General features: G+C 42.4%; 3 protein-coding genes and 1 long non-coding RNA gene across 5 annotated transcripts in view; 1 reads left to right on the forward strand and 3 right to left on the reverse strand.

Annotated features, from left to right (window-relative positions):
• The window catches only part of LOC143124291 (transmembrane protein 150A), a 34,132-nt gene extending 22,435 nt beyond the window's left edge, over positions 1 to 11,697 (reverse strand). Inside the window, exons 1-4 of the mRNA XM_076285718.1 lie at positions 11,381 to 11,697; positions 10,881 to 11,104; positions 4,322 to 4,369; positions 2,315 to 2,401 (exon numbers count right to left, since the gene is read on the reverse strand). Coding sequence (XP_076141833.1) covers positions 2,315 to 2,401; positions 4,322 to 4,369; positions 10,881 to 10,945 — 200 coding nt within the window. The 5' untranslated portion in view covers positions 10,946 to 11,104; positions 11,381 to 11,697. The remainder of the gene's footprint in view (positions 1 to 2,314; positions 2,402 to 4,321; positions 4,370 to 10,880; positions 11,105 to 11,380) is intronic.
• Positions 11,698 to 12,150: 453 nt separating this feature from the next.
• On the reverse strand, positions 12,151 to 17,886 carry ftr14l (finTRIM family, member 14-like). The gene is made up of 6 exons (XM_076285723.1): positions 17,378 to 17,886; positions 17,192 to 17,287; positions 15,130 to 15,363; positions 14,727 to 14,886; positions 14,183 to 14,242; positions 12,151 to 13,430 (listed from the first exon to the last, which is right to left on the reverse strand). Exons 1-6 carry the CDS (start codon positions 17,792 to 17,794, stop codon positions 12,910 to 12,912), a joined length of 1,488 nt encoding a protein of 495 aa, XP_076141838.1. The 5' UTR covers positions 17,795 to 17,886; the 3' UTR covers positions 12,151 to 12,909.
• Positions 17,887 to 20,115: 2,229 nt separating this feature from the next.
• Positions 20,116 to 22,544, forward strand: LOC143124300 (uncharacterized). 2 transcript variants are annotated; one of them, XR_012987013.1, is made up of 5 exons: positions 20,116 to 20,143; positions 20,687 to 20,759; positions 21,281 to 21,395; positions 22,279 to 22,370; positions 22,467 to 22,544. It is a non-coding gene; the product is annotated as an uncharacterized LOC143124300 (long non-coding RNA). The 2 variants fall into 2 exon arrangements; XR_012987011.1 differs by lacking the exon at positions 20,116 to 20,143 and having other exon boundaries at positions 20,665 to 20,759.
• A 1,081-nt stretch (positions 22,545 to 23,625) lies between these two features.
• On the reverse strand, positions 23,626 to 26,391 carry LOC143124768 (toll-like receptor 4). The gene is made up of 3 exons (XM_076286474.1): positions 26,299 to 26,391; positions 26,038 to 26,204; positions 23,626 to 25,834 (listed from the first exon to the last, which is right to left on the reverse strand). Exons 1-3 carry the CDS (start codon positions 26,389 to 26,391, stop codon positions 23,626 to 23,628), a joined length of 2,469 nt encoding a protein of 822 aa, XP_076142589.1.
• Positions 26,392 to 27,668: the final 1,277 nt, after the last annotated feature.

Raw genomic sequence — 27,668 nt, forward strand, 5'->3', positions numbered from 1 at the left:
TACCCCATAATATTGACATTCTTGAACTTCTCTTTGATGTTCAAAGCATTCTGTTCAGCAGAGAAGACAGAGTGAGTCTCTTTCTTTCTCTCTCTCCAGTCCCCGTCCATCTCCCTAGTTGTGCCCTGTGCTGCTATTGAAGAGGAAAGGGAGGAAAGAGGAAAAAGGGTGTGTGTGTGTGTGTATGTGTGTGTGTGTGTGTGTGTGTGCGTGCGTGCGTTTGTGTGTGTTCCAGTTCCTGAGTGGCGAGTGTGGGCCTGCCCAGCCGACACGTCACCGTGGAACAGATGAGCAGTGTGCGTGTGTGTTTGTGTGTATGTGTATGTTTGTGTCTGTGTGTGTGTTTTGTATAGGGGTCGACCTGCCCTGCGACCGCTGCTCTTGGCTCTGAGGTGCGAAGATGGCGAGGGCAAGGTCAGCAGAGACAATACCGCTGTCTTCCTGTGCTCTTTGCCTTCTGCCCTCTGTCTCCTCAGCAGGACTTTCCTCCCTCCCTGTTCCTCAACTCTCTCCTTCCTCCCTACATACCCTCTCTCTTTCTCTCTCTCTCTCTCTCCTATCTCTACCCGATTCCTTCCTTTTATCTTTCCTCCTTCACTTACAGAAATAGTTAGAGCTTTTGACAGAAATAAAGTTACAGTAGTTAAAACCGAGCGGGAGACAACAAAAAAAAGACATTGAATGGAGGCGTTGCTAAGAGATCATCAACTGCAAAGCAACGAGGAGAACAAGGAGAAACAACACTGAGAGCTGGCGGCTGGCTGACTCGGGGCGCGGACCTGCCTGTGGTCTGTCTGTGTGGTTTCTCAGAGCTGGGGCTGCCTCAGGGTCGGCCCGAGGAGGGTGAGATTACCACCATCCCCTCTTTCTCTCTCCATCCCTCTCTCTCTTTCTCACTCTCTTTCTCTGTCCCTCCCTTACTCTGTCTGTCTGCCTCTCGCTCTCTCTCTCTTTCTCTCTGGTCTCCATCCCTCTCTCTCTGTCCCTCCCTTACTCTGTCTGTCTGCCTCTCGCTCTCTCTCTCTTTCTCTCTAGTCTCCATCCCTCTCTCTGTCCCTCCCTTACTCTGTCTGTCTGCCTCTCGCTCTCTTTCTCTCTCTCCATCCCTCTCTCTCTATCCCTCCCTTACTCTGTCTGTCTGCCTCTCACTCTCTCTTTTTCTGTCTCTTTATCCCTCCCTTACTTTCTCTCTCTCTCTCTCTATCCCTCCTTTATTCTTTGTCTCTCTCTCTCTGTCTCTCTGGCCCTGCTCGCTGCCAAGTCCTCTGTAGGTCCTGAGGTGTCCCATATGACCAGTCTCAATAACCTAAAGATTAGCCCCAACACGCCTCGTTTATGGGGGCAGCTGGCACCTCTCTGATTGGCTACTTCCACTCAGCTCATTTTACTTTGGGTCGTTCGGATTGGTTGTGGCGTGGTCGGCATGGGAGGTTTTTTTCGGTTCTGGTTGGAAAGATTGGGGGCTTCTCAAAACCAACATCTCTGAGTCAGGGTTGAGGGAAGAAAGGGTGTAGCGATGGTGAGAAAAAAACATGAAGGAAAAACATACCTAAAGACTCCAGAAGGCAGTCTAAAAAAAAGTCACAGCATAGGACAATGTTCCCTTTGTTCCTCTGGGGCAATTTAGGCCTATGTGTGTTCGTGTATGTGTATGTTTGAGTGTGGGCTTATGTGTTTTTGGGTGTATGTGTATTTGAGTTTGTATTTCAGTGCATCTGTGTGTATTAGAGTGTTTGTTTTTGTGTGTGTGTATGTGTGTGTGTGTGTGCGCACACTTACAGACCACTAGTGCCAAAATATATCTTTTTTTCTCCACCTTCCAGCTTATCCCAAAGGTTTTCAAAAAGGCTTCCTCTGTTCCTCCTTACCACACCAATGTTTATGGAAAAGGTAACACCCTTTCTTCCTTTTTTCGCATGGACACCTTGGCTTTAATTAGGACTGATGTAAGAATTCAATGTTATGATTGTAATTAACTCTTCACTGCTCATTGTGGCATAACGACAGCTTTGAACATGCAAAGACAGGATGTTTTTTTAGGAAGGAGCAGTGTGTGTTTGTCTGTATGAATGCATGTGCGTGTCTGTATGTGTGTTTGTGTGTGTGTGTGTCTGTCAGGCTTGTGCAAAATTCCAGAATTGAATTGAAACTGGCTCTTAAATTCCAATTCAATTATTGAATTTCACTTGCATTTCAATTGAGGTAGCAAACAGGAAGCAGAATTGTGCACAACCCTGGTGCGTGTGTGTGTGTGTGTGTGTGAACGAGAGTCAGTGGGGTGTGTGTGAGAAGCTGGCAGGGTGTTGGCCCTCACCTGATGAGGGGGACATTGTCCAGGGTGCAGCAGAGAGTTGGGCCTCTCTGGAAGGGCAACTCCTCCTCACACGATTGGTTATACATCCTAAAACACACACACACACAGGCGCACACACACACACACACGCACACACACACACAAACACACAAACAAACAAAATAGGAAAGCATGTGAAAACACAGGGAGAAGAATCCGGCAATGCATAAATAGTAACTAAATAACTCTCCACTACTTGTAGCATCTATGGCTATTGAGATACTAACAGTAATAAACAATAGTTGTGGCTAACTTCTTAAGACTTATTGTTCACATACTGCAGGTAACACACATTACCTGACAAATAAAAAAAATAGCTGAGAGGGTATATTATATAAACAACTACACACTAAACATGAAAAAAAGACAAAAGTCAACTTAAGGCTGGTAGGCTGATTCTGATGCGAATTGTTACTACCTACTCATTTACTAATACACTTAGTATCACATGTTTTGAGGATCAGACCCAACACTGATGGATGTGTTGAGTAGCAGAACATCAAGACCAGCTGCATTGGAACTGACAAAGACATTCCACTGCAGACAGGTCAAAACGTATTACTCAGCTGAAAACCTTTGGCTTTTAATCTCTCTCAACAACTGTGAACAACATAACAACTGATAGCATCTTTTCTTCTCCAACTCAAAAGCAGACTGAGACTGAGAGGAGTGGCAGTGAGGAAGGGCCAAAACTAATGAGAAAAGGGTGAGCAGGAGAGATATGCACATAGACATGGATCTAAGAGCAGCTCTGGTGATTAGTGGCTATTGAGCTTACAACTGATTCCACAACCCCCAAGCTGATTTAAGCAAATACGCAGACACATAGTTATTTTACATATTTTTTACATTTGGAAACTGAAAGGAAAGCATAGCGGAGTGATTTATTATTAGCTGTGCAAAGTCTGAGTTGAAATGTCCAGGGATATTCCAACACATGGAACGTCTCTCGGCCAATCAGAAACAAATAAATAGTTCCATAGAACCCAATTGTTGTATAATTTACATTTTTTTTTACATTTGGAAACTGAAAAGAAAGTATAGCTGATTCGTGTTTGAACAATGGTGGTACAGGTGCGTGGAGATAGTCAGAAAAAGATGAGTCGTGCTGTCCAGCACCTCCAACACAAACAGCTGGCCTCACAACGGGAGGGGAAAAGCATCCGCTTTCCTGAAGGCTGAGAAGCTTTTTCTCTGCACACATTTCCCTCTGAAATCCTAAGTCAAACTAAAAAAAAAAAGTAGGCTGGGATGGACTGTGGGACCGGGCCTGTTAATTCCCAGACAGACGGATTATGAGTGGGTATTATTAGGGTCAGTACAGTAACAGTTGAAGCCGATCCACCTTGGTCAAAGCAAAAGTTTTGCAATGCAAAGTTGGCCTCAAGCACTGGTGACACAGGAGTTCAGGGAGAGAGAGAGAGGAGAGAGAGAGGGAGGGAGAGAGAAAGAAAGAGAGAGAGAGATTCGATGTGAGAGAGAGAGAGACAGAGACAGAGAGAGTCTACTGTACGTAATATGCCTTCATGCATATTTCTACAGTGATGTGTCCCAACACTTTTCATCCAGAGGACAGACTAATTTGTTTTTGTAACATGTAAAAATTAACTTGATTTATTCTGAGAATGTGCCAGCGGGACAGGCTATTGTGCAACTGTGGAATTTATTCCAAAGGCAAAAAGCAAACAGAGTCTTTAGTCAGGGTGTCTCGACCGTGTCTCGTGTCTCTCATGCCTGTGGATACGAACTGGCTCTGTTCAATAAACTCACGCCACACACTCTCATTCACGTGTATTACTATGGTAGGTAAAATGTCACTTAGAGCTATGACATGAGTGTTTATATCACTTAATACATTTATACTTTTTTTTTTAGCTTTTATCACCACTATGATAAGACACTGATACCTTTCTGCATTTGGAAATTGAGAGGCTTTACTAGTGCTGAGAAAGGTGTGGATGCACTCACCAGTTCTCCACTGGGCACACGTGTTGGTTGTAGAGGGCCATTGCATACCTGTAACCAGAACAACACAAATCCATCATACTCGGCAAAATGACAGGTGAATTAAAGAGTTCATTTACTTTGAAATAAACACCATAAAACCTCTTGATGGGGGCAATCGATAACTGGCCAATGAGCCGCAACAGCCACACCAACTCCATTACAGCCCTCTGGAGAGGAAGGGAGAGGAGGCGCCGGGAAAAGGAATGAGAGGTCGTAAAGGTTGGGTGAGTTACAGCCAAAGAGGCTACCCTTCCACCTGAGAACAGAGCAGGACCAATGCGTTCGGACAGCAAAGAGGCTACCCTTCCACCTGAGAACAGAGCAGGACCAATGCGTTCGGACAGCAAAGAGGCTACCCTTCCACCTGAGAACAGAGCAGGACCAATGCGTTCGGACAGCAAAGAGGCTACCCTTCCACCTGAGAACAGAGCAGGACCAATGCGTTCGGACAGCAAAGAGGCTACCCTTCCACCTGAGAACAGAGCAGGACCAATGCGTTCGGACAGCAAAGAGGCTACCCTTCCACCTGAGAACAGAGCAGGACCAATGCGTTCGGACAGCAAAGAGGCTACCCTTCCACCTGAGAACAGAGCAGGACCAATGCGTTCGGACAGCAAAGAGGCTACCCTTCCACCTGAGAACAGAGCAGGACCAATGCGTTCGGACAGCAAAGAGGCTACCCTTCCACCTGAGAACAGAGCAGGACCAATGCGTTCGGACAGCAAAGAGGCTACCCTTCCACCTGAGAACAGAGCAGGACCAATGCGTTCGGACAGCAAAGAGGCTACCCTTCCACCTGAGAACAGAGCAGGACCAATGCGTTCGGACAGCAAAGAGGCTACCCTTCCACCTGAGAACAGAGCAGGACCAATGCGTTCGGACAGCAAAGAGGCTACCCTTCCACCTGAGAACAGAGCAGGACCAATGCGTTCGGACAGCAAAGAGGCTACCCTTCCACCTGAGAACAGAGCAGGACCAATGCGTTCGGACAGCAAAGAGGCTACCCTTCCACCTGAGAACAGAGCAGGACCAATGCGTTCGGACAGCAAAGAGGCTACCCTTCCACCTGAGAACAGAGCAGGACCAATGCGTTCGGACAGCAAAGAGGCTACCCTTCCACCTGAGAACAGAGCAGGACCAATGCGTTCGGACAGCAAAGAGGCTACCCTTCCACCTGAGAACAGAGCAGGACCAATGCGTTCGGACAGCAAAGAGGCTACCCTTCCACCTGAGAACAGAGCAGGACCAATGCGTTCGGACAGCAAGCTGGCACCACCAGGAAGCACTAAGTCCAGCTAATATATCAACCCCACAACTGTTAGCGCTCAAGGCAACTGGAGGATTTACAGGCTCCGAGGTGACAATCACACTAGGTGTCAATGGGGTGGCACAATGTGAAATAAATTATTAATTACAACAACGATCCTCATTCATTCAAGAATGTTGCTAGGATGATGCTAGGGAGAGGTTGCAAAATAGAGGTTGCAAAATAAAGCCTCCACTAGATGTCCATTATAAAACCCAGTCAAGACTTTATATCATTACAGCGGGGGATTAGTCTTAAATCTATAAACCCAATGACCACCTGATCGACACAATTCATGTGTTGCTTAAATAGAAAAGCATGAAAGAATTTCTATCCCTCACATATCCTACACTCTGTGAATGCACTGTAAGTGCTTTTTCCAGGGACTATCTTTCGAGGGAACAGTGTTTGGTTGATAAAAGTGTGGCAACCTTGCCACTGAGTTTAGTCTCTGCCTTCTCACGACATGAGCGGTAAAATAAAATGAGCATAAATAATAAAATAACCAAAGATCCTTGGTTACTCCCAGCTTCAACCCCAGTTTGCTTGCTGAGTAAACTGAGCTAACTACAGTAGATTACTGAGGGAAATCCTGGGCCGGATTAACCCAGAATTCGGCTTCAAGCCGGTCATCTGACTAAGCGACATTCATGTGGAGGTCCAATGCCCGGCACCAGTGGACACAGGTCACTGTGACTTCATGTAAATGAACTCTGGATCACGATCCGGCAACGACACAAGCTCATGTTGCAAAGGCTTCTCATAATCAATAGTCGGCTATTCCCAGGGGCCATAGGTAAAGCGAACGCAAGGCCATGCAAGCGGAAGAGCTCTTTATAAATGGCCACTGTCAGTGCAGTCATGTAGGCCTGGCCCCAATCATTAATCAGTGGCCTGATCACCTCTGAGCAACCCAAACGCTAACGGCTACACAAAATCCACAGTGCAGTTTGCTTGGCTGTGTTGCACCGACTTATGTGAACACACACAGATGTGCACAGTAAAAAACGAACATATCGATCATACTGAGTTTTATAGACACATTTCGGTAACACTTTACTTGACAGTATCGACATAAGAGCTACATGACACTGTCATGAACGTGTCATAAACAAGTCATAAATGTTTATGACATAATGGTTCTGTTATTAAGTGTCATTAGGTTTTTGTCATAACTAGGATTAGGATTAGGTTTAGGGTTAAGGTTAGGGTTAGAGTTAGTGGTAAGGGTTAGGACTAGGGTTAGAGGTTTGGGTTAGGGTTAATGTGTCATGACAGTGTCATGTCACTCTCTTATGTCGATACTGTCAAGTAAAGTGTAACCCACATTTCTTTTGTGACTAAAAGTTAAAAAAAAGTAAAAAAAGTAAATTGATATAGACTCATAAATATGGCATAACACATACACACTGAAAGGAGAGGACATGTGGAAGGTCAGTAGTGGGCTAAAGACTAATTAAGGCTGTTTCTCTCTCTGCCTCTCTCTCTCTCTCTCTCTAAACAGAGATGGATCACCTGAGACTAGTACTGAGCCCAGCTCTGATGCTGTGAGCAGAAATTACATTTGGTAAACAAACACTCTGCCATCTGCCATCACTGCTGATGTGCATAAACACAGCCACCGTTACCAGGTCACCCTCAACTTGAGTGTTTGAGTGGGAAAGATGAGCAGACACACACACACACACACACAGGTACACAAGTATACACAAACACACACACACACACACACACACACACACACACACACACACAAATACACATCACAAGCCTACTGTGACATAGTAAGTACAAAATAAGTTATAACTGAACAATATAGACCACCATGTCAGACCAGATTTACAAGTAGGGAACATGGAATTCAAAACAAGGTCTGAACTGCAACCCTTCAAACATGCATGCTTCAGAGAAAACACAGTGACAACAAACTCAGTCATAACTAATATAGAACTTGATTATTTCCCCCGGGGAGGATAAGCCCTTTATAACCGAATTGTCCATTTTTTACATAATTACGTAATCAGAAAGATCAGTAAATTGTCTGTAAAATATCTAAATACAAAGAGATACATTTATCCTTATAGAAATCACTGAGTGAAAATCTGAGAGCATGCACAAAGCACAAACAACCCTAAAACACTACAACACCGTGCACTCAGGTGTGGATGAGCACATCTGCATTTCCCTTCTATAGTAGCCTTTGGCACTGCCTGCTCAAAACTGCAAAACTGTAAAGAATACAAACTCATGGAAAACAGATGGTAGAACTCTCTTTCTCACCAATCCCCCCACCCTGTCTTACGTAACACCACAGAAGGGCATATTCAGAGCCAGCCCTCCCCTCACAGAAATCGACCAGACCCCAGACAGATGTGGGCCCCTCTACCTTGAAGGGGCACAGCCCTGGAGGGTAAATATATGTGTCCCTATGTATGTATGGTTTGTGAAAAGGTGTGTGTGTGTGTGTATGCATTTACATGTATGAGCATTTATGCATGTGTGTGTGAGTGTATGCGTGTGTGTGTGTTTGTGTGTGTATGTATGGGTGTGTGTATGTGTGTGTGTTTTACACATATGAGTAAGTGTGTATGTTGTTGGGGGGGGGGGGGGGCATCCCTTTACTTTTAAAACCCCGTGTCCTGCCCCTGTGTCCCTCACACTGCCCACACCCTGGGATCAGCCCCCCCCCCCCCCCCCCCCCCCCCACAGGAAGACGCCCCCCAAGGAAGAATGACCTGTGCTGCACCAACACAACCCAGGAGGGACAATAGCACTCACAACTAAACAAATCTAAACAAACCAACTGCACGGTGCCATGGCAGCCTTTATTTGATCTAAACTGCCTATGTTACTAGGACCCACTAAAAGAGACGTTTCCACGTTCAGAGGTTATTGTTGGAATGTGCTTAGTTTACTTTAAATTGGTGCTGTTTGTTTCTTCTCAGCAAGCTTCTGCAAAATTCTTTTCCAAGAACACTTCTTTATGCAAGCGCTGGTGAGAATAACAGTGTAGATTAAGTCTGAGTGAATGCATACCACACTGGTGTTTACACATTTAGGCTTAGTCCAGATCCACCCAAATACAAAACGCTGGGTTTGAGATTTGCTAACTTGCAGGGGCCTAAAAAAAAAGATTGACCACATGTTCCCGTGCTCCTGGCTGACATTAGGAAAATCTACGTACACGCATATATTTCCATGGAAACTTACAGAGACTTGCGGAAAGCAGCAAGTGGTTGCAGTACTTCAAAATGGTCACATATTCCCTTTTAATCAGGAGGAATGTTGAACTCCGCAAAGTCCATGTGGCTTATGTAACCGTAATAGTAAAGACAAGTCAAACAGCATACAGTGTGTCTACTAGCAAAATAAGCCAAAGAGGCAACTTTTTATTTCAACAATGTATTTGCCTTGTTGTTGGTGTTTGACAGGAGCATGTTCCACATGTAAAGAGAATCAGGCCGTTTCAGACAGAAGACCTCTTTGATGGGTGAAGAGATAGTAACATGACAGAGGCATATTTCCCAATGAAGAATCGGAGAATATCTGAGAACTGAGTATGACCACCTGTTGGTGCACCATGGGTGAGGGAGAAAGTAGCTAGGGAAGTGCTTTTGAGACAGACTGGGCCTTTTCTTTCATACACACACTCCCTCATTTGATCCATGGTCTGGTCTCTCATGTTTGCCACTGTTTCCCCTCCCATTCGATTCTCTCACATTCCTCCTGCATCTCTTTCTCTCCCTCCCATTTCTGCTAAAAGAAAACCTGCCTCCTTTCCCTCCCGCCTTTCTCTCTCCTTACCCCTCTCTCTCTCTCTCTAAAGTCAGGATGAGAGTATGGAACTCCTGAGTAAGCTCTACACCCCTGGGCTCGCCTAGCATCAGTGCCGTCGCTGGGCTTTATGTAACGGGTCACGCCTCGCTGGCTCAGGGAGAGGCCCTGACCAGACCGGCCTCTGCCACCGCACCACACCACACCACACCACACACGGTGGCAGCCGCCGACGTCACAGAAAGAGGGCCCTCCACTTCCTGCTGTGCTCGCGGGGCCATGAGGAGTATTGCACAAGGGAACCCTGCAGGGTGAACAACCACACACACTCAGGCACCAACCTGTCCCGTTAGCCTCCCCTCATCGTCAATGGCAACAGCCCTCCCCCAATGCAGGGGAAGGGCAGAAAAAGAGAGAATGGGGGAGGGGGGAAGGAGCAGCACACACACCCCTCCCATTTGCCTGCCAGGGCTGCATTCTTGAGTGGCACTGATCACAGAGTTGGGACTAGACTCCTGCCGGGTTCACAGCCAAACAGGTGGACAACCCCCTCCTCCTGCCCTCGTTATCCTGCATCAACGCACCCAGAACCCTGCCCATCCCCCATTGGGCTGCTCCTGGACCCTCTACTCACCTTCTCGTTCCTCCCCATTTCTCTTCCCTTCAACTCTCTATTCTTCCAGTTTTCCTCTCCACTTTTACCCATCTCATTGCATTAACACTGAAAAACCTGAGGCCAGTCTCGATCCAGCGTCCACATGCAGTATAGAAGAACTATCTCCTTCTCTTCAGCTATAATGTGATACCTCCATAAGACAAGGCGAGACCTGAGGTTGGTTCAAGTTCAGGCAAGCTGTGACCACATCTGATGACTATGATGGGTTCACCAACATGACAGGTTTGAACATTCAAATATCCACAATTTAAGCGTCAGCTATATAACACCTACATGACCTTGGCTTAGCTCATCTTTCTGCTAGATGTCCTTCTCCATCTTCTCATCCAGTTCAACAGCCACTACATCACAAATTAGTGCGATGCCAAGGCTACTGTCCATGTACTGTAGATGGAGGCAGAGGGGACTCGCGCCAAACAAACAATCACCACGTTTACCGTGGGAAGCCAGTCAGACCCCATGTCCCAAAGAATGCAAGCTATCCTTAAAAGGTCTGAGACTTCCAAACCATACTGTATGTGCACACGGGTGTGTGTGTGTGTGTGCGCGCGCGAGAGAGAGAATGGGGGAGATAAAAGAAAAGGGTAGCTGACCACAAGGCCTAACAGAAACATTTGTCTCTGTAAACGCCGCAAAAGCCGTCCATGACAGGCCATAAAACTTAGTTGCAACATCACGGTCCGGATTCAATTCGCACTGAGACGCCAGCAGTAAATCACTCGGGGATCTTAGTGAAAACGGAGCTAAAAAGGACGATAACTCACACGACCCATATTCCCGTAATGGTCAAGGCTGGTAGGCTGACAGGTAATATCATCCAAAGAGACATCTCCGACGCTCGTTCGTCACCAGCTCCTCCGGAGAGACTCCTTTCCTTTTGCGCCTTCGCCAGCCTCGCTGTCGTTGCTCATCAATTGGCATTTAAGTTCTTGGCCAGACCATTTCCAAATCACGTTTTCGTAACTTTGTTTCGAAGTGACGTCTCCTCCTGCATGAGATGCACACAACATTTCACTCGCTTAGGTACAGTTGCCTAAGGGTTAATTACCACAGTTGCATATAATCATCTTTCGATACTATTGTTATATTCGTCGATGAAAAGCAACAAGACATGGAAATCAACAAAACTGTACTTTCCGACTAAATTTTCAGCAAAATGGCTGAATGGCAACGGTATGGCAAGTTAACGTAAGCTAGCGACTCGTGTCGTTGTGATGTGGTGCCACTTTTACTTAAGTTAGAGTATTTGTGGATGCTCACTTACACTCGGTCTGTACAATATCCTGCGTCCTGTTTCTCTCTTCCGAGGGTCTCCTTCCTTCTTTTCGTCTAGATCTGTGGTCTATCCTAGGATGGAGGACTGGATATATTTCAACCGGTTATCCCAGCCTTACCTTCCTCCGAAACACAATTCTGCCCTTCTAAATCACAACGGATCGTTGCTGGCAGTTTCAGATCTTCTCTGGCGCCTCATTCATACTGAAAAACAATTTCCGTCCGTCCCTCCAGTTCTCTCCAACCCGGTCCTCTGTTCAGTGAGGAGGAGCGTGAGTGTGCATGTAGCCTGTCCCCGTGTGCTAAGTTTAGATTTCAGCGCCGTGTGGAGGGCCCATGCGGTTAAAACAGCCAGATGTTTGCTCTCACTTCCTCCTCATTCCACCATTTGCATTGTTAAAAGGCGCCGTAAGCAAGAGGTGTATGCAAATGTGCTGTATGGTTCAAGCACAATTCATTTCTTGCATTTTGTTCTACTGCTTGTGTGTTCATTTTCTCTTTAAATTTAGTTCATGATACAATTTGATACAAGCTCATTTTCTTTTGTCTTCAACGATGTAATTTTAATCGACATTCTTCATATTTAAGAACACTCATCTGTCTGATTAAAGTAACAGTGCTCGACTTAAAAAAAATGCAAAAAGCATTCAGGTCTATTTATTCTCTGTTCTTGAGTAGGCTAAACTGAGTGAAATTGTAGCTGTGCATTTGATCTCTTTCTCTCTCTCTCGCCCTCAAACAAATAAACAAACTATCAAATTAACTTACTACGTTTTATTATCAAAGGCAAACACTTTCTAGAGTCATCTGTGATTGTTTTATCATTAATCCTTTAAATAAAACAAAATACAACGAGTTTATGTGTTCTCTGTTCTTATGCTCCAGGGAGGAATATATTATAACATTTAAATTAAAATGTATACCACTGTATTTGAATCATGACTTTGTTGTTACAAGTCTGAAACCATTTTGGTGATTAACAAATAGGCCTACTACAAAGAGTGCCTCTAAGTCTAGCATAAATCCACTCAGCTCTAGATGGTAGTCTACTTGCTCCACCTAGTGGTTGACTTTGTCATCAACTATGGGAGGACCATAATTGTCAAAGCTCAACATTTACCTATTGAAGCCAATCTTTATTTAACTCCCAAAATGGCAGCATCAACAGTCACTAGAATAATGTGTGACATTATCTTGAAATCCATAGTGAAAAGGGTAACCTGTGTATTATGACACTATTGTATATCATGGCAGTGAACTATCAATTATCAATATTTTGGGTAAAATGTTTGCTGTTGAGCCTAACACCTGTTGGCCTACTATGCATGTTCTGTGTTTTAAATGATAAACAACAACATTAAAGCATTTGGTAGATGCAGTGTTACATAAGTATACATTCAACATTAGCCACATTATATTTTATATAAAAATATGATAGTGATGCGATTCCCACTCATCATCGGATCACCTTTTAAGTCCCAAGTCCTTGTGTCTGCAGTGATGCACAGCTGTGGCCACTCACAGTTTCACAGTGGTGCCATAACCCCACACTCCAAACCCAGGATAGAGTGGTTCGGTGAAGGTAGTCTGCACCTTGTGTAGAAGCACCATGGGGTCTGCTACACTGTAAAATGCCAGCGTACCCGCCCTGTGGTCCAGGTAGACCCCCACCGTCATCGAGCCAGGAACTGGGATGTTGGCGGTCTTGCCGTTGTGCGTGAAGCTGAACTTGGCGTCCGAGCAGTAGAGGCTCCAGGAGTGGTCGTTCCAGCCGAAGCTGCACTCGTTCCCGTTGCCCTTGCGGCCGAGCCCGCGGTAGGTCACGGCGATGTCCACTTCGGAGCCGCTCCAGTCCACCTCCCAGTAGCAGCGCTTTCCCATCAGGCCTTGGGTGCACAGCACCTGCTGCCAGTGGTTGAAGCGGTCAGAGTGATCGGCGTACGGGTTAAGTTCGGTGGTCATTTTCACTGCTGTGTTGCCGCGCGACAGACGGAGGCTCTTATGCGCTGTGCTGGCGTCCAGGGTTGGCTGACAGGAGTCTGTGAAATGAGAATGGGAGATTATGTAGTTGCTTCTACATGAATGTTCTTTGGTGAGATAAAGTCTGAATACTTAAAATATTTGCCCAGATTTGAGAGTGCAAATGGTTCATTTTCTCACCAGTTTGCTGTTTTTAATCTTCAGCACTTCAATTAAACCTTACCTTACAGTTACTGGGGGAGTACGGAGAGTGTTTTCTTTTCAATTATGAATGAATACTTTTTAAAAAGCCTGTTTGTAATCATCGGCACCTATTTTAATATGACTACAATACTGAGTCTGTCTTTGGTCATGGTCTTGTCTTGGTCTCGGTTTAGGTGGTCTTGACTACATTACTGCACTGAGCTACTGAACAACTGAGCTCTCTGTTAAGATACAGAGCTTAACCACAGACACACCTTCCCTTGATACAATAACTGTAATCAAGACATGTTAGTTTTTCTCATTCAGGTATAGGCAACACTGTTCTGTCACTGTAACAGAGATGGCTCTGTGTGGTGGATGAGGATGTGAATAGAATGAGGTTGAATGAGGTTTTAGTAAAAAAACAAAACTGTATCAAAAACTTCCCTTTGGCATGTGCTCATTCATCAAAGTGACAAAGAGGAATTTCTACAGTTGCAGAACAAAAACTGGTTCCACAGAAACCGGACGTCAGTCACCAAATGTAGATGCGCCACCCACTTGTTTCACACGTGCATGCAAACAATAGACATGTTCTTCATAGGTCATAGGTAAAGCCCATACTTACACTGCAAGAACTCCTCCCGTGTCCTTGGCTCCAGAGTTTGGAGGATACGTACATCATTTACTGCCAAATGGAAATGTACAGACTCAGAGACAGTCATAGAGAGATATGGACAGGGTGGTGGAAACAGTAGCATTGTAAAGTTGTTCAGTATAGAGTTTGTCAAAAAAGCAAAGATGGCTTTAATCATCATGTATGACTGTTTGGTTACATTTTGCTTGACAGTATCGACATAAGAGTGACATGACACTGTCATGAACGTGTCATAAACAAGTCATAAACGCTTCTGTGACATAACGTTTCTGTTCGGCATAACATTCGGTTTTTGTCATAACAAATTAGGATTAGGATTAGGGTTAGGGTTAGGATTAGGGTTAGGGTTAGAGTTAGGGTTCATGTGTCATGACAGTGTCATGTGTTCATGACAGTGTCATGTCACTCTTATGTCGATACTGTCAAGTAAAGTGTTACCGACTGTTTTTTACTGTGACTGTGTCACTCATACATTTTGAGAGTGCGTGCCACCGGATATTCACACCTGACCTACCTGTTGAACTGATTTTTGCCATCTCCACTTTGCCCACTTCCTCTAGTTGAGCTTTCAGTTCACCAATGGCTCTCTTGGTGGGCTCAAAGGAGAAGGACGGGGCCAGGGCCACTTTAGTCAAATCCTCATAACCCGACGCAGCTGAGAGGGACTGCCAGCTCTGAGAGACACAGACAGGAGGGAATTTCCCCATGAGTTCCATGAAATATTGTATACAGGGAGCAAACTGATACACTAGTACTATATGACCATATTATAATCATTTCAGATCATGAGGAAGGGGAGAATAAGCTATGTAAATGGATTTCACTGATATTCTCCAAGTGGCCATGTAGGCGAACAACACACAATAACTAAAAATAAGCAAAAAAACAAAAAATAAAACAGAAATTTTAGGCCTCACCAACAGGAAATGGATGTGGTCATCTGAATGTGACAGCATCTCCAGGTCGTTGTGCCTCTTGCGCAGCAGCATGATCTCCTCTTCCATGCGGTCAAGGTGAGACTCGGCACGGCCCACCACGGACCTCTCTTGTGCGCGGATCAGCTGCTTTGTCTCCGCATGGTGCCGCTGCAGGGCCTGAATCAGCTCGGTGAACACTCGCTCATTCTCCTCCAGGACAAGTTGTGCCGAGTTCTGAGAGAGAGAGGATGATAATCTTATTAGTAAGTAAGTATGTATAGTAAATACCGGTATATATAATCTTTTGATCCCGTGAGGGAAATTTGGTCTCTGCTTTTATCCCAATCCGTGAATTAGTGAAACACACTCAGCACACAGTGAACACACAGTGAGGTGAAGCACACACTAATCCCGGCGCAGTGAGCTGCCTGCAACAACAGCGGCGCTCGGGGAGCAGTGAGGGGTTAGGTGCCTTGCTCAAGGGCACTTCAGCCGTGCCTACTGGTCGGGGTTCAAACCGGCAACCCTCCAGTTACAAATCCGAAGCACTAACCAGTAGGCCACGGCTGCCCCAATTATTGGCCCTAAACTAGGCAGGTTTAGTTAACACAAATATATTTTTGAGGCAGGAACGATTGTTGGCCATCACTCTGGCCTTGTGCTCACTTTTTTGACGGATTGAGTGGCTTGGCTAACCTAGAATCTAGACGCTCCCTAGCAGCAGCAAATGTAATTTGGTAGGTTAGTCTAGGGTAGGGCCAGGGTAGTCTAGCAACTCTCCGTTGGCTTGCGAGCTGGAAAAACCAAACTTCGGTCAGGCCAATCACATCGTGTATAGAGTCGGTGGACGGGCTTAACATAATGACGGCGAGTTGCGACGGTTCAGTGTGAATTCCCTGCTACTTGAAAACAAAGAAGATGGATGCTGCTGCTGGCTTTTTTTTAAGTTGGCAAAAGTTTAATCAACTAGCCAACTAGCTCCGCTGGTGAGAAAATGCATGGGACTCATGAGCTGTAGCGCTATCCTAATGCGTGCAGAGGGAATTTGAAAGACAACCGTTTAACCCGCCCCTCGGATTGAGCACTGCCAATGGTGAGTTCCCAGACCCTACATCTTGATGTGGGTCTGGCTCATCAGGCTATGGCTTAGCCACTCTAAAATGTTGATATTGTTCTCTGTTAACCATTTCTTGCCTTGTTTGGCTGTATGTTTTGGATCATTGTGTGGTTTAATGGTCCAATGCCGTCTATTGGGGTATGTCTCTCACTGCCAGATCTTTCCCCCAAGGAATGTAGCCTCTTGTTTTAGTGTTACCGTTTACTTTGAGAAGGCCATCAGGTCCCCCTGGTTGAAAAATATCCCAACATATTTTGAAATGGACTTGAAATGGATATGGCGTCATTTGGGTTTAATGCTTCTTTTTTTTATTCCAATCTCAGGCCATGTCCCTGGGTCAAAAAAAATCCAGCGAAAGCTAAATTCTTTATCCAGGTGTGCCGTTATAAAGGTTAAGCTGAGTTATGCATGTTTGGAGAAGAGTGATCCATGATCACCATCCATAATGACCAAGTGGGAGGGAGTGATAGCAAAGAATCGTTCCTGCCTCAAAACCTGGATTGCTGCTAAAAAGTTGCAGTCTAGAATCATTGTGGAGACATGGAGAGGCTTGGTAGGCATTATAAGAACCATTTTGAGAGCTATGAATGCAAATACAAATGTTTCCACTGATTATTTAAAAAGGGTATGAATAATTTTGGACATGACATTTTTCATAACAATTTTAAAAAAGATGAAAAAGCTTCTTTTTTATTCAATGATTCTACCACATTGTTTTACAACCTTTAGCCATGTGGCAGTGTCATTTTCAGTAAGAATCAATATTTGCCAGGGGTATCGGATCGCCCTAGCCTAATCTAGACGCACCCTAGTCTAGTCTAGTTTAAAGACAAAAGGTCAAAGTGTCACATATTTTTACACAAAACGTGATTATGTCAGCCTAAATACCACATTCTGGCAAACAATGTGCTAAAAGTAGGCCTTAAATTAAATGGTGCAACTGACCTTGTGAGATTCCACGGCCTGTCTGAGCTCCTGCCATCTTTTTACTCTGTCCTCGATTTTCTCCTGTGACATCATCAACTTGGCCGCTAATTGTTTCTGCAAGAAAACAACACATTAATAAACAAAATTGTGAAAGACAGTTTTAAGGCATGTTGACTTCACTGTCCACACAGCAATGCCACTGACCTCTTTTTCAGTCCTCTCAGCCGCAGCGGAAACAATGTCATGTTTTTTGTGCTCATCCATTAGACACATGACACAAACGCACGACTGGTCAGTACGGCAGAAGACTTCCCGAAGCTTGTCATGCTCGGCGCAGATTTCCTCCCGCAGCTGTCCGGTGGCGGTCACTAGCTTGTGCTTCATGAAAGCTGGGTACTCGTAGTGAGAGTAGAGGTGAGTCTCGCAGTACGAGGCCAGGCATGTCAGACACGATTTGACGGCCTTAGACTTCTTTCCCATGCAGAAATCGCACAAGACAGTCCCGGAGTCTAAACGATCGCTAAGCCTTGAACTCGGTCGAACACCTCGGGGTGTTGACCTCCGCGGTTTTTCCAGAGTGCTGTATCTATCCTTGTCCATTCTGCTGCTGCTTCGCGACATCTTGACACTACCATACACACAAATTCTAGGATATGGAGAGGAATCTGGTTTCAATGAAACCCTATGTCACCTGCCCTTATATTTAAGAATGTGAGGAATGTGAAACTCTATAGTTTAACCGGTATTTCAGGTTCGGAACACAGGTGTGTGGCGTGGAAGAATTTTACAACTCTTCCTCTGCCTAAGACAAACTGAAGCTAAATAAACAAAAGAAACGTCACTATTTTCCAGGCAGCATTTTAGGCCTACATACATTTAGCACACTGATCTGATGGCTCTGCACTAGGCTACTTCAACTGCAGTTTTGGAGAAATTATTTGCAATATTTTGGACATGAAAAAAACGAATTGCACTAGATAGTAGCCTAGGCTACTGCACTTTATTGCAGGAATGCAATATTTTGGGCACATACATATTGTAGCCTACCTACTCCATTTTACTTGTCAAGTATAACTGCAGTTGTTTTGTTACATGTTTCCAGTTATTTTCTTTTCTAAGGGGATAATCCTTAATTTGACTCAAACACATTTAAACTAGTCTGCCACCAAACAACAACATTATGAAAACAATGATAATTCAATGACAAGACTCCAGTCAGATGAAGATGTGTATACTCCCATGGACCTTAAATATTTTAAGCATTAAACATTCTTCCACAAACAAACAAACAACAAAAAACAACAGTCTGATTTGATGTTTGGAACACAGGAATCAGCCTACACAGTAAAATTGACAGTGTTATTAAGTGTTAATTTTTCAGAGACATATTTTTCAGTGTTCATTAGTGTTAATTAGTGTAACTTCGGGAGTTGTTTGAACAAACATGTACACCCACGGTGTAATTAAAACTCACAACTTAGTGTTTTAAGTGGGTGTGAATGTACGAACTCTGGGGTGGAGTCATTTACACTTCCGGTCCTTCAGTTGAGATTTTTGAAAAGAAGATGGACGCCATTGAAGTACAGCGTGGGATAGTAAAAGGTAAATTCATTTGTTCCCTCTACTTCTGTAAGCTAGCATGAAAACTACGACAAATACACAATTAAGTAATGTCACATCACAGGTATATGTTTTCATACCAACGTGTTTTACCTAATATGAAATATTGGTGACGTTAGCTTGGTCGCTAGCTAGTAGCAAGGTCGCTAGCTAGCTCAGAAAATTATTGGTAAAACATCCAGCAAGCTAACATAACTTCGGTGGGTTATAACCTTATCAAATTGAAATGGTTAAGTTTATGTTAATTTGTAATACTTAAACTGTAAACTGACATTAATGTAATATTGGAGTCAACAACGTCTTAAAGTCCTTTCTGAAATTCGAAAAGGCGGTTGCAATTTGAATACCCACTGAGGGAATAGCTCTAACATGCTAACGTAGCCTAGCTGATTAACATTAGAACTAGTTACAGCCAGAACTCCACTGTTCATAGCGATCTAACGTTAGTGTACTGCCAAATGCTCACCTGGCACAAATGAATCTGTTGACTGACTAATTATAACAGTCTGTCGACTCATTGACGTTTGGTTGAACTGAACACTATTGCTTGCTTATAAAAAAAATTGCTGCTAGCTAACATTAGCTGAGACCACGAGGGCATTCGTTTAACTGTTAGGCATTTTACCAAACAGAGGTGTAAGGTAACCGTTAGCCTGGTTGGTTTGGTGCAGTCTCCATTCTCTGTATGGCACTGGTATTCGTTTCTGTTAGTCTGTTGGCTTTATTTGGGTTAGATCAATTTCTTTGTTTCCTAACTTATAAAGGGTGCAGGTAAGCCAAAGAGTATAGAAGTTAGCTAGCTTATACTAATTTTAGATATTTGTAGAAATTGTGGTTCAATACTAGCTTGCAAGCACATGCATAAAGATATTCAGTCCATCAGGCATAACGTTACAGCTGAGCAGAGTAAGAAATGTTAATTCTCTGAAATTATGAGCAGTTTTTTTATGGATATGGTAATATGTAGACGAGTTTACTGCCTAATAAAATTATTTAAGTTATTACTTAAATACTTTCTTACTGTTGAGTTTTGAGTTTTAAGTTATTACTTAAATACAACTTACTGTTGCTTGAAAAGTAGGGATTATATAAACATATTTTAAGACAAAAACACTTGCGGTTGAAACATTTGGTAACCTGTGGTAAATAATGTCAGAATAAAGTTTAGAAGTCCTTTGCTGGTTAGTTGATATACTGCTGATAGTCAAATCATTGTTGTTCTTGTATTGATGTAATCATTTTCTTTGTTTTAACAGGGTCAGCAAAATGCTCATCAATGTCCAGTACCATGGAGAAAAAAGTACCTCAAACTGCAGCCTGGCTTTTCTTTTCAAAGTTTAATTCGAGAAGGTGAGGTTTTATGCGAGTTTAGCCAAAGTCCTTTTAGGCAAGTGCCTCCACTCGGCGGCCATATTGCAACGCTTTTTTTCCCCTTTTTTCTAGCTTGTTTAGACTATGAATCAGCCTGACCATAGGCATGTTTCTTAATGATTTCACATGCACACTTTGTATCCTGGCTGGAGTTAATGCAGATCCTTATGATCCTTTTTAAGAAATACATTTGAAATCAATCAAGGTTCAAAATCCCTGTGCACAGCCCTTTTGCAGGTGCTGATGGTGTGCAGTATAACTATTAAAAAGTCAAAAACTAGTATAAATCGCACACTGAAGGGTATATTTTGTTGACTTTATTTGGCGTGAAGGCTTTAGGTTCACGTTCAAACCTGATGAAGAAAATTGAGAAACGTGTTGTTCACGGCAAATAAAGTGGGTAAGGTTAAAAAAAAAAAAAAAATTTTGTCTTTTGTGAATTAAGTGAAATAAAATCGGAGACCGAATTTCTTAAAGCAGCCCTTTAAGATTCCAATTTTTTTTTCTTGTTCTTCAAACAAGGCACATCAATCCACTGGTGCAAAAGAAGAGAACACCTCTGCCATAGGAGATTCAGCAGAAAAAGGCCAAACAGGTGAGCATTTAAAATTAAAATATCACTAGGAGAAATCCTTGTCTGTCTCGTCTCCAAAATGCAGAAGCCTAGCTTTGTGTTCCGGTAGTGTCTCATCAGTGGGCACATTCAATCTTGCAGCTCTGCACTGATCTGGCTGAACGTAAAGTATGTTTATTAGATTCAGTCAGATCTGCTTGCAGATCCAGTGCTGCAAGATCAAAATCCCACTGATTTCATGCTACTGGAACACGAAGCCAAGCAATTTGCTTCCTTCAGATACAGGTCTTGTTATAACCTCTCTGTACACTTTACAAGTTTACAATACTTCTGTTTGTCTGTAGAGACCCTCATCACACAACCACAGAAGTGTAATTATATTTTGAGCACTATCAGTGGTATTAAATAGCGTTTGTTTTTTGACGTTCTAGCTGCCCCCTTAGCTTTCTTGTTTGTACTCTGGAGTTACACTTTTTAGAGGGTGCATGTAAGTTTTCTCTTTACAAGTGTATCACTGTTATTGTTTCTTTTTTTACGCATAGATGGTCCAGGAGGTTCTGGAGAAGAGTTAAATGGGAGAGGAAATAATGGAGGAGTATAGTAGAGCACCTTGACACACTGTACAAGAAGGCATCTTCTGAATATCCTGGTCCATGGGTATGTTTTGTTTTGAATAAATTAATCTAATTGTATACAACAGTTAGGTCCAGTCAAACTATGAACTATTTTCTGACTGAACGAGAGGGATTCCATGGGTGGGGTTCTCAGGACATCCCTACTCAGACTTAGGTAGTGCCATTTTTACATTGATCCAATGTTATCGTTCCATTCATTCAAAGTGAGAGAACAGTGTAACATAACATCACAATTGACTGTTTGAGTGAGAAAAATAGAGTGCATGTAATAGGGTGAATAATGTAATGTGAAATAAAATGAAAAATCATTATTGTGCACATATAGCCTCACACAACCTGTCTGCAGAGTGACAAGAAAACCCTAAATTGATGTCTTTTAATCCAGGTATTTGGTAATAGAATTGCTATGTAAAAACAATATTGAACTGGTGATTGTGGGGTTGATAAATGCTATAAGGCAGAACCTTAGCTGTAGGAATATCTATTACCAACTACACAGTGGCTCCATTTTCAAAAAACTCCTGAAGACACAGCTCTTTAGAGAACATCTCCTCTCATAGCACTACTTACAACAAGTCTTGCTGATCCTAGCACTTACCAGCCGTCTTGAACTGACACTCAACTGTTTAAAAACAGCACTCACTGATGCACTTATTCTTACTGTACTCTACTGTTTTTAAATTGTTGAGAGAATTGCTTTAAAACTTAAACTGCTACCATGTTAGTCGCTTTGGTTAAAAATGTGTTAGCCAAATCTAATGTAATGTAATATTACTTAAGCATATTTTAGTGGCAAGAAGCGTTAAGTCTATATTTTATCCATAATCCATGTTTAATCACTCTTCCATTTTATAGCTTGTAATGTTGTCTGAAAATATCTAATATAATTTTCCTATTGTTTTTAGAAGGATACCAGTACGTAGTCAAAGAAAAAGATATGCACTCGGCATTGTGACTGTTTCCTAATCTCAGGGATCCTTACTCCACCAATGGCTATGTAAGATTTTACTCATTTCCATTTAAGGTTATATATAATAATAATGTTCAACTATTGATCTGGATAATCATAGTTCTTGCCCACATTATTTTGCAGGAACACTTCTACGATGCTGGAAGAGGGACAGGCTATCTGGCATGGCGCCTAAAGCAACGAGTGTCGCAGCGTTTGGTCGAACAGCTCGGGAGCCTTGGAATACATGAACACCATGAGCTTTTTAAGGAGGTAGACTTTCTAATGAGGAGACACAGCACTCAAAAAATCCTCCATAGAAATGCATGGGGTTAGTTTGTAACGTATGGTGTTGTTTACATATATCACACCCCCCTCCGTGACAAAACGTGGACATGTGAATACATTGAGCCAATCATGTGGTGTGTTGTGAAGACATTGATTGTGCCAATCATGTGTTGTGATCTTGTCGCTAGAGCAAGATTGGTGTTGTGAAGCCTGCCAAAATAGATGCCCGATAAGTGCCCAAAATGTGTTGCAATATGGCTGCTGAGTGGAGGGACTTGCCTAAAAGGACTTTGGGTATACCCACATGTAACATCACTTCATGGTGCATTATCTGTCTTGCTTATGGAAAATTGGCCCATTATTGCACATCTCTAGTAATAGGTTTGAAGCAAAACACAAGTTTGTCAAATTGTAAAAAATCTCTTGATTATATTGTTTTATTTCCTGTTTATGAAATGTTTACTCAGTGTTGCAGAGCATTTTCATGCATATGTGGTTATGGATTGTGAGGAACACTGTTTTATTGTTAGTCAATGATTTGTATGAGTATAAGGCCTTTGCTCAACAAAATGCTTATGGACCAAACTTTGACATATATATTGTACCTCTGCGCATTGATTTGAGCCATATCATGGCAAATGTTAATAAAAAAAGAAAAGTAATTAATTTGCTGTGGTTTGTTTAATATGTTTATGTTGATAAATATATGGCTCTAGAAACTAATTAATTAATTACTCCAATAGAGTTAATTTTGAAACTCTGATAAGAGTTAATTATGAATCACTGATGGAGTTAATGATACACTCCAATAGAGTTAATTTTAACTCTGATAGAGTTAATTATAAAACACTAGGCTAGTGTTAATATGGCAACACTATGGCAAGTGTTATTTTAACACTGATGAGTGAGGATTATATAAACTCTGGAATAGTGTTAAAATTAACACCCGTAGAGTAAAATTAACACTGGCCGATTTACTGTGTAGTATGCATTTGTAATTTGAATTTCAACATTTTCATTTGTTTGCAATAATGGCTTTTCTGAGACGGGCCCAGAACCGGATATTGCTAAGAGCGTTCCCCTTCCACTTGAGGTAGGTGTTCTTTTTCAGATACTTATGAAGTCCAAACAGTCTCTTTATTTTCTTATCTTCCACATCTTCCAGAATTATGATGATGATGCTGGCATTTTGCCTCAACACAAGCCAGGATTGTGCCAGTTCAAACTCAAACTGACACCAGGAGCTGTCTAGGAAGTGCTGAGACACCACCACAATGACTTTCCGGCTACCCATGATGCCTTCATCCACTATATTGGAGGTAATTGACTTTCCTGCTTGGAAATCTCGCTCATGCAGACAAAGCTGAATTGGAGGATGTCCTTTCTCAAGGTTTTCCACAAGCTCATCCAACACCCAGGCTTCATCCTTGCTTGAGTAGATTACAAAGGCATCATAAGAGCATTCTTGTTGTCTAGACATTCTGTAGCCTCTTAGCAATATGAAGCAGTAATGTATATGGAACTGGTACTTATACAACAATGCAGACAATAGGAGTACAATTACAGCTGCAAATAAGGATGAAATTATTATCACTCTGTTCGTGTGAACACAGTGTGTGGGGTCAAAGTTAATCACTCTGGAGTTCATTGATGAGGATTTGCATGACATTAGTTGAGGATCTTTTAGAACTGACTGATGATTAATAATCCAGGAAATAAATTCAGTCTGAGAACAGGAACATTCTATGGGATTGAAGGACAAATCAACTACTAAAAGATTTGCAGGGAGATTCTGAAGAACGTTTGAAGAGATGCTGGCTATGTGGTTATTGTCTACATGAATGGAAGTTAGTTTAGACAGACAGGGACAGGTGAGAAAGTCCACTGTGGTCAGTTTGTTTCCACTTAGGGTTAGGTGTCTCAAATTATGTAAATCTTGGAAAGAAGTGAAGGGTATGTCTTTAAGGCCACAATTTGAAATGTCCAGTACCTCCAAAGTTGAGAGATTTGAAAATAACTTGCCAAAAATGTCTTTTTCAATGCTGTTGCCAGCCATTTTCAGTTCTTTCAGACTGCTCAGGCCATAAAAAATAGCATTACCGTCAAAGGTAAATTGTGTGTAGGAAAGGTCAAAAAATTTTAAATTCCTAAGGTTGTGCATAATAACCCAATTATCTGCAACTTCAACTTCTGTTCCATGAAGATCCAATATTTCTAGAGATGAATAATTACAAAGTCCCAAGCTTCTAATTGTTACCCTTGCATTTTCACTCAGATTTAGATACCGGAGTTTAGGAACACCAATAAATTCAGCATTACAGCAAGACATTATCAAATTATTATGACTCAGATCAATGTATTCTAGACTAGGCAAATCAGCAAAGCTTTTCAATATTGATAAATATTGATTGTCATTGATGACCAATTTCTTTAATTTGTGTTGATGAGACAGTAGAAGATTCGGTAGTGAGCCCATATGACCTTCAACCACAACAATCTCTTTGAGGTTTGGAAAATAAGAATGTTCCCAGGTATTTATTCCAACATATCTCAGAGAGATTTTTGTAGAATTAATCATGCAAAGGACGATGTGACTGGGTAGTTCAAAAAAAAAGGATTGACAAAAATATATCTCTTGGAACTTTATGAAACAAAGGCTGGTCAGGGAATCTGAATTCATTTGGATCTTTCCCATTGCCAGGAAATGTCCTATTTTCAACTTCTTCACTTTCAATCCACTAAGACCTCCAAGAGCTTCTCTTGCAGTTGTGGATGAGATTGTGTCAAGTAGATTGATCTCTCCCAGATAAAGACCATTAAATGCTCCAGTTTCTATGAAGGATATTGGGTTTCTGGACAATATTAAAGTTAAATTGCTACTCATCTGACGCAAAACAGAAGTGTCAACAGTTCTGATTGTAGATATGTTGTTTTTATGAAGGTCCAGTAATGTGAAGTCCTTGAAACTAACAGCATAAGATGGAAGGGCTAAAGAAAATAATCTGTTTGTTCCAACTTTTAATTCTTTTAGGCTTGTTAAACTCTGTAAATTCAGACTGTCTAAGGAGAGCAGACCAATGTCTACTAGAACAAGCTTGTGTATTTTTTCCAAAACATTAATGCTGTTTTTTCCAAAATGTTTGAGTGGATTTCCAGTGAGGATCAAAACAGACAAATTCCTTACATTAAAGAAGGCCTCATTGTCAATGTTTTGGATGTGACATCTGTCCAAAAGAAAAGCAGAAATAATTTAAAACACCATTTTAAACCATGAAAACACATAATTGGGTTCACAGTGTGCATCATTTCTGAACATGGTCTGTCAATACAAAAGCACAGGACAGTGTCACATAATCTTGTCATTGTGCTTACAGTGTCAGTTTAGATAATCATAAGAAATAAAAAAAGAGAAAAACCCTCCTTTTACCTTGTGAGATCAAGATGTTGTAGAAATGGTAATCTCGGGAACATGTGTCTCTGCAGTGTTGTGAGGTAATTAAAACTGAAGTCCAAATGTTGTGTGGAGGGAGGGATACTGGTTGGTATGTAGCTCAGGTTTCTCCTGAAGCATGAGTATTGGAGACTGGGGATGACCTGAAAACAAGAGAGAGTTTTTAAAGTCAATGCATATACAGTGAGACAGAATTAGGCACTATTTATACCATCTGAATAAGACATGTTACTATACCTCTAAGCAATCTCCCGGGTCTTTTATTATCTTGGCTGTACACAGAATAATGAAGTCCAACAGTGCAAACCGGTATACTGTCAAGGCGGCCATTACAAATGAACAGAGGGACACCTGACAAAAGCTTCATGTATCAGGGTTGTGTCTCTGCTATTGTTAAACAAACAGAAGGCAGGCTTTCATGAGAACTGATGAGGAACTACATGTAAACCACATGCCACCTCACGAGGGTCTCTCAAACAAAGGAACAAAAAAGTACCTTGAGTTTGATGGTTATTGAATGTTAAAACATTTTCAATATAATTTCGTCAGCCAATTTAGCTCCAACATTTTATCAGTTTTTTATTTTCTATTCTTTGTTGTGGATGGATGAAATCTGTCCATATCAAATATAGTTTTATGATTGGTTATGTTCCATTATCAGTTCATCCCTGCTAACATTGGGGAAATGGTATACCCAGACCATATTGGGCTCTAATTTAACAATCTGAAAAACTGGTCAGCGACGCAGTATTAAAGTCCACATTCGCTAATTAAACAGCATAATTTTGTGATCAGAAGTTGGGCGCATTGTTCAAAAGGGTTGTTCTGATGTTTCTTAATCATTCATGGATTTGTTTGGCTAGCCTATAAATCCAGACCAATCCAAATCTAGAAAGATTTAGGGTCTGACTATGAAAAGTGCCCAATTCGAGGGGCGGCACCAAGCATGCGTTTAAAAATATCACTGCACGCAACTGGATAACACTACGACCAGTGTTTACTGACTGATTCTATGGCGTGAGTTAGCTGCCTTAATTTTGTGAGTGCATAAATAATGAAATTGAGCGCAGATTCAGGAATCGAGAGCGTAAATACAGGAACTGAGGGGTGAAAAATAATCTTGTGGTGAATAAAACTGTTATCACAACTGTAACAATCATGATTGAGAGCACAGAAATGACGTTTGCATTGGGCCGCTCACCGCTTACCTTCCCTTACCTTAGCTTACGCCCCATGTTGCCACCATATTACCACAATAAAATATCCAAATACTCTTAACCAACCTAGGCATGGTCTAGGTTGGTTAGGTTGGTCCATCCCGTTGATGTGGACTGAACCATAACCCTAAAAACCCTAACCAACCACTATCGACTTAAGCATGGTCCATCACAAACACAAAACAAATGAGCCAGTTAGCTTACCTTACAGTAGCTTGCACCCCAGGAAGGGTAACTTCTCCTTACCCACAACCATTCGCTTGCTCGTTCTGCTGCCAAGGACATGTTACTAACCACCTGCCTTAGACTTTGTCCACAAATGCCCAATTAAGACAGCAAGCCAATAGCAGGTCTGGCCACAAACCCTTGTGCGCCAATTTCAATAGGCCT

The sequence above is a fragment of the Alosa pseudoharengus genome, unplaced genomic scaffold (assembly GCF_046254945.1).
Source record: "Alosa pseudoharengus isolate Yale_2024_CS ecotype anadromous, Long Island Sound unplaced genomic scaffold, YU_APseudo_1.1 YU_APseudo_1.1_scf_15, whole genome shotgun sequence".
NCBI classification, from domain to species: Eukaryota; Metazoa; Chordata; class Actinopteri; order Clupeiformes; family Clupeidae; genus Alosa; species Alosa pseudoharengus.

What these genes read in the sequence shown, in the direction of transcription:
- ftr14l (XM_076285723.1), bottom strand. Translation starts at nt 17,794, where the DNA reads ATGTCGCGAAGCAGCAGCAGAATGGACAAGGATAGATACAGCACTCTG. An exon ending in AGGCCGTGGAATCTCACAAG is followed by an intron (nt 15,364 to 17,191) that starts GTCAGTTGCACC and finishes TCTCTCTCTCAG; the next exon opens with AACTCGGCACAACTTGTCCT. An exon ending in ACCACATCCATTTCCTGTTG is followed by an intron (nt 14,887 to 15,129) that starts GTGAGGCCTAAA and finishes TGTGTCTCTCAG; the next exon opens with AGCTGGCAGTCCCTCTCAGC.
- LOC143124768 (XM_076286474.1), bottom strand. Translation starts at nt 26,391, where the DNA reads ATGGCCGCCTTGACAGTATACCGGTTTGCACTGTTGGACTTCATTATT. An exon ending in ACCCGGGAGATTGCTTAGAG is followed by an intron (nt 26,205 to 26,298) that starts GTATAGTAACAT and finishes TCTTGTTTTCAG; the next exon opens with GTCATCCCCAGTCTCCAATA. An exon ending in CAACATCTTGATCTCACAAG is followed by an intron (nt 25,835 to 26,037) that starts GTAAAAGGAGGG and finishes TCTTTTGGACAG; the next exon opens with ATGTCACATCCAAAACATTG.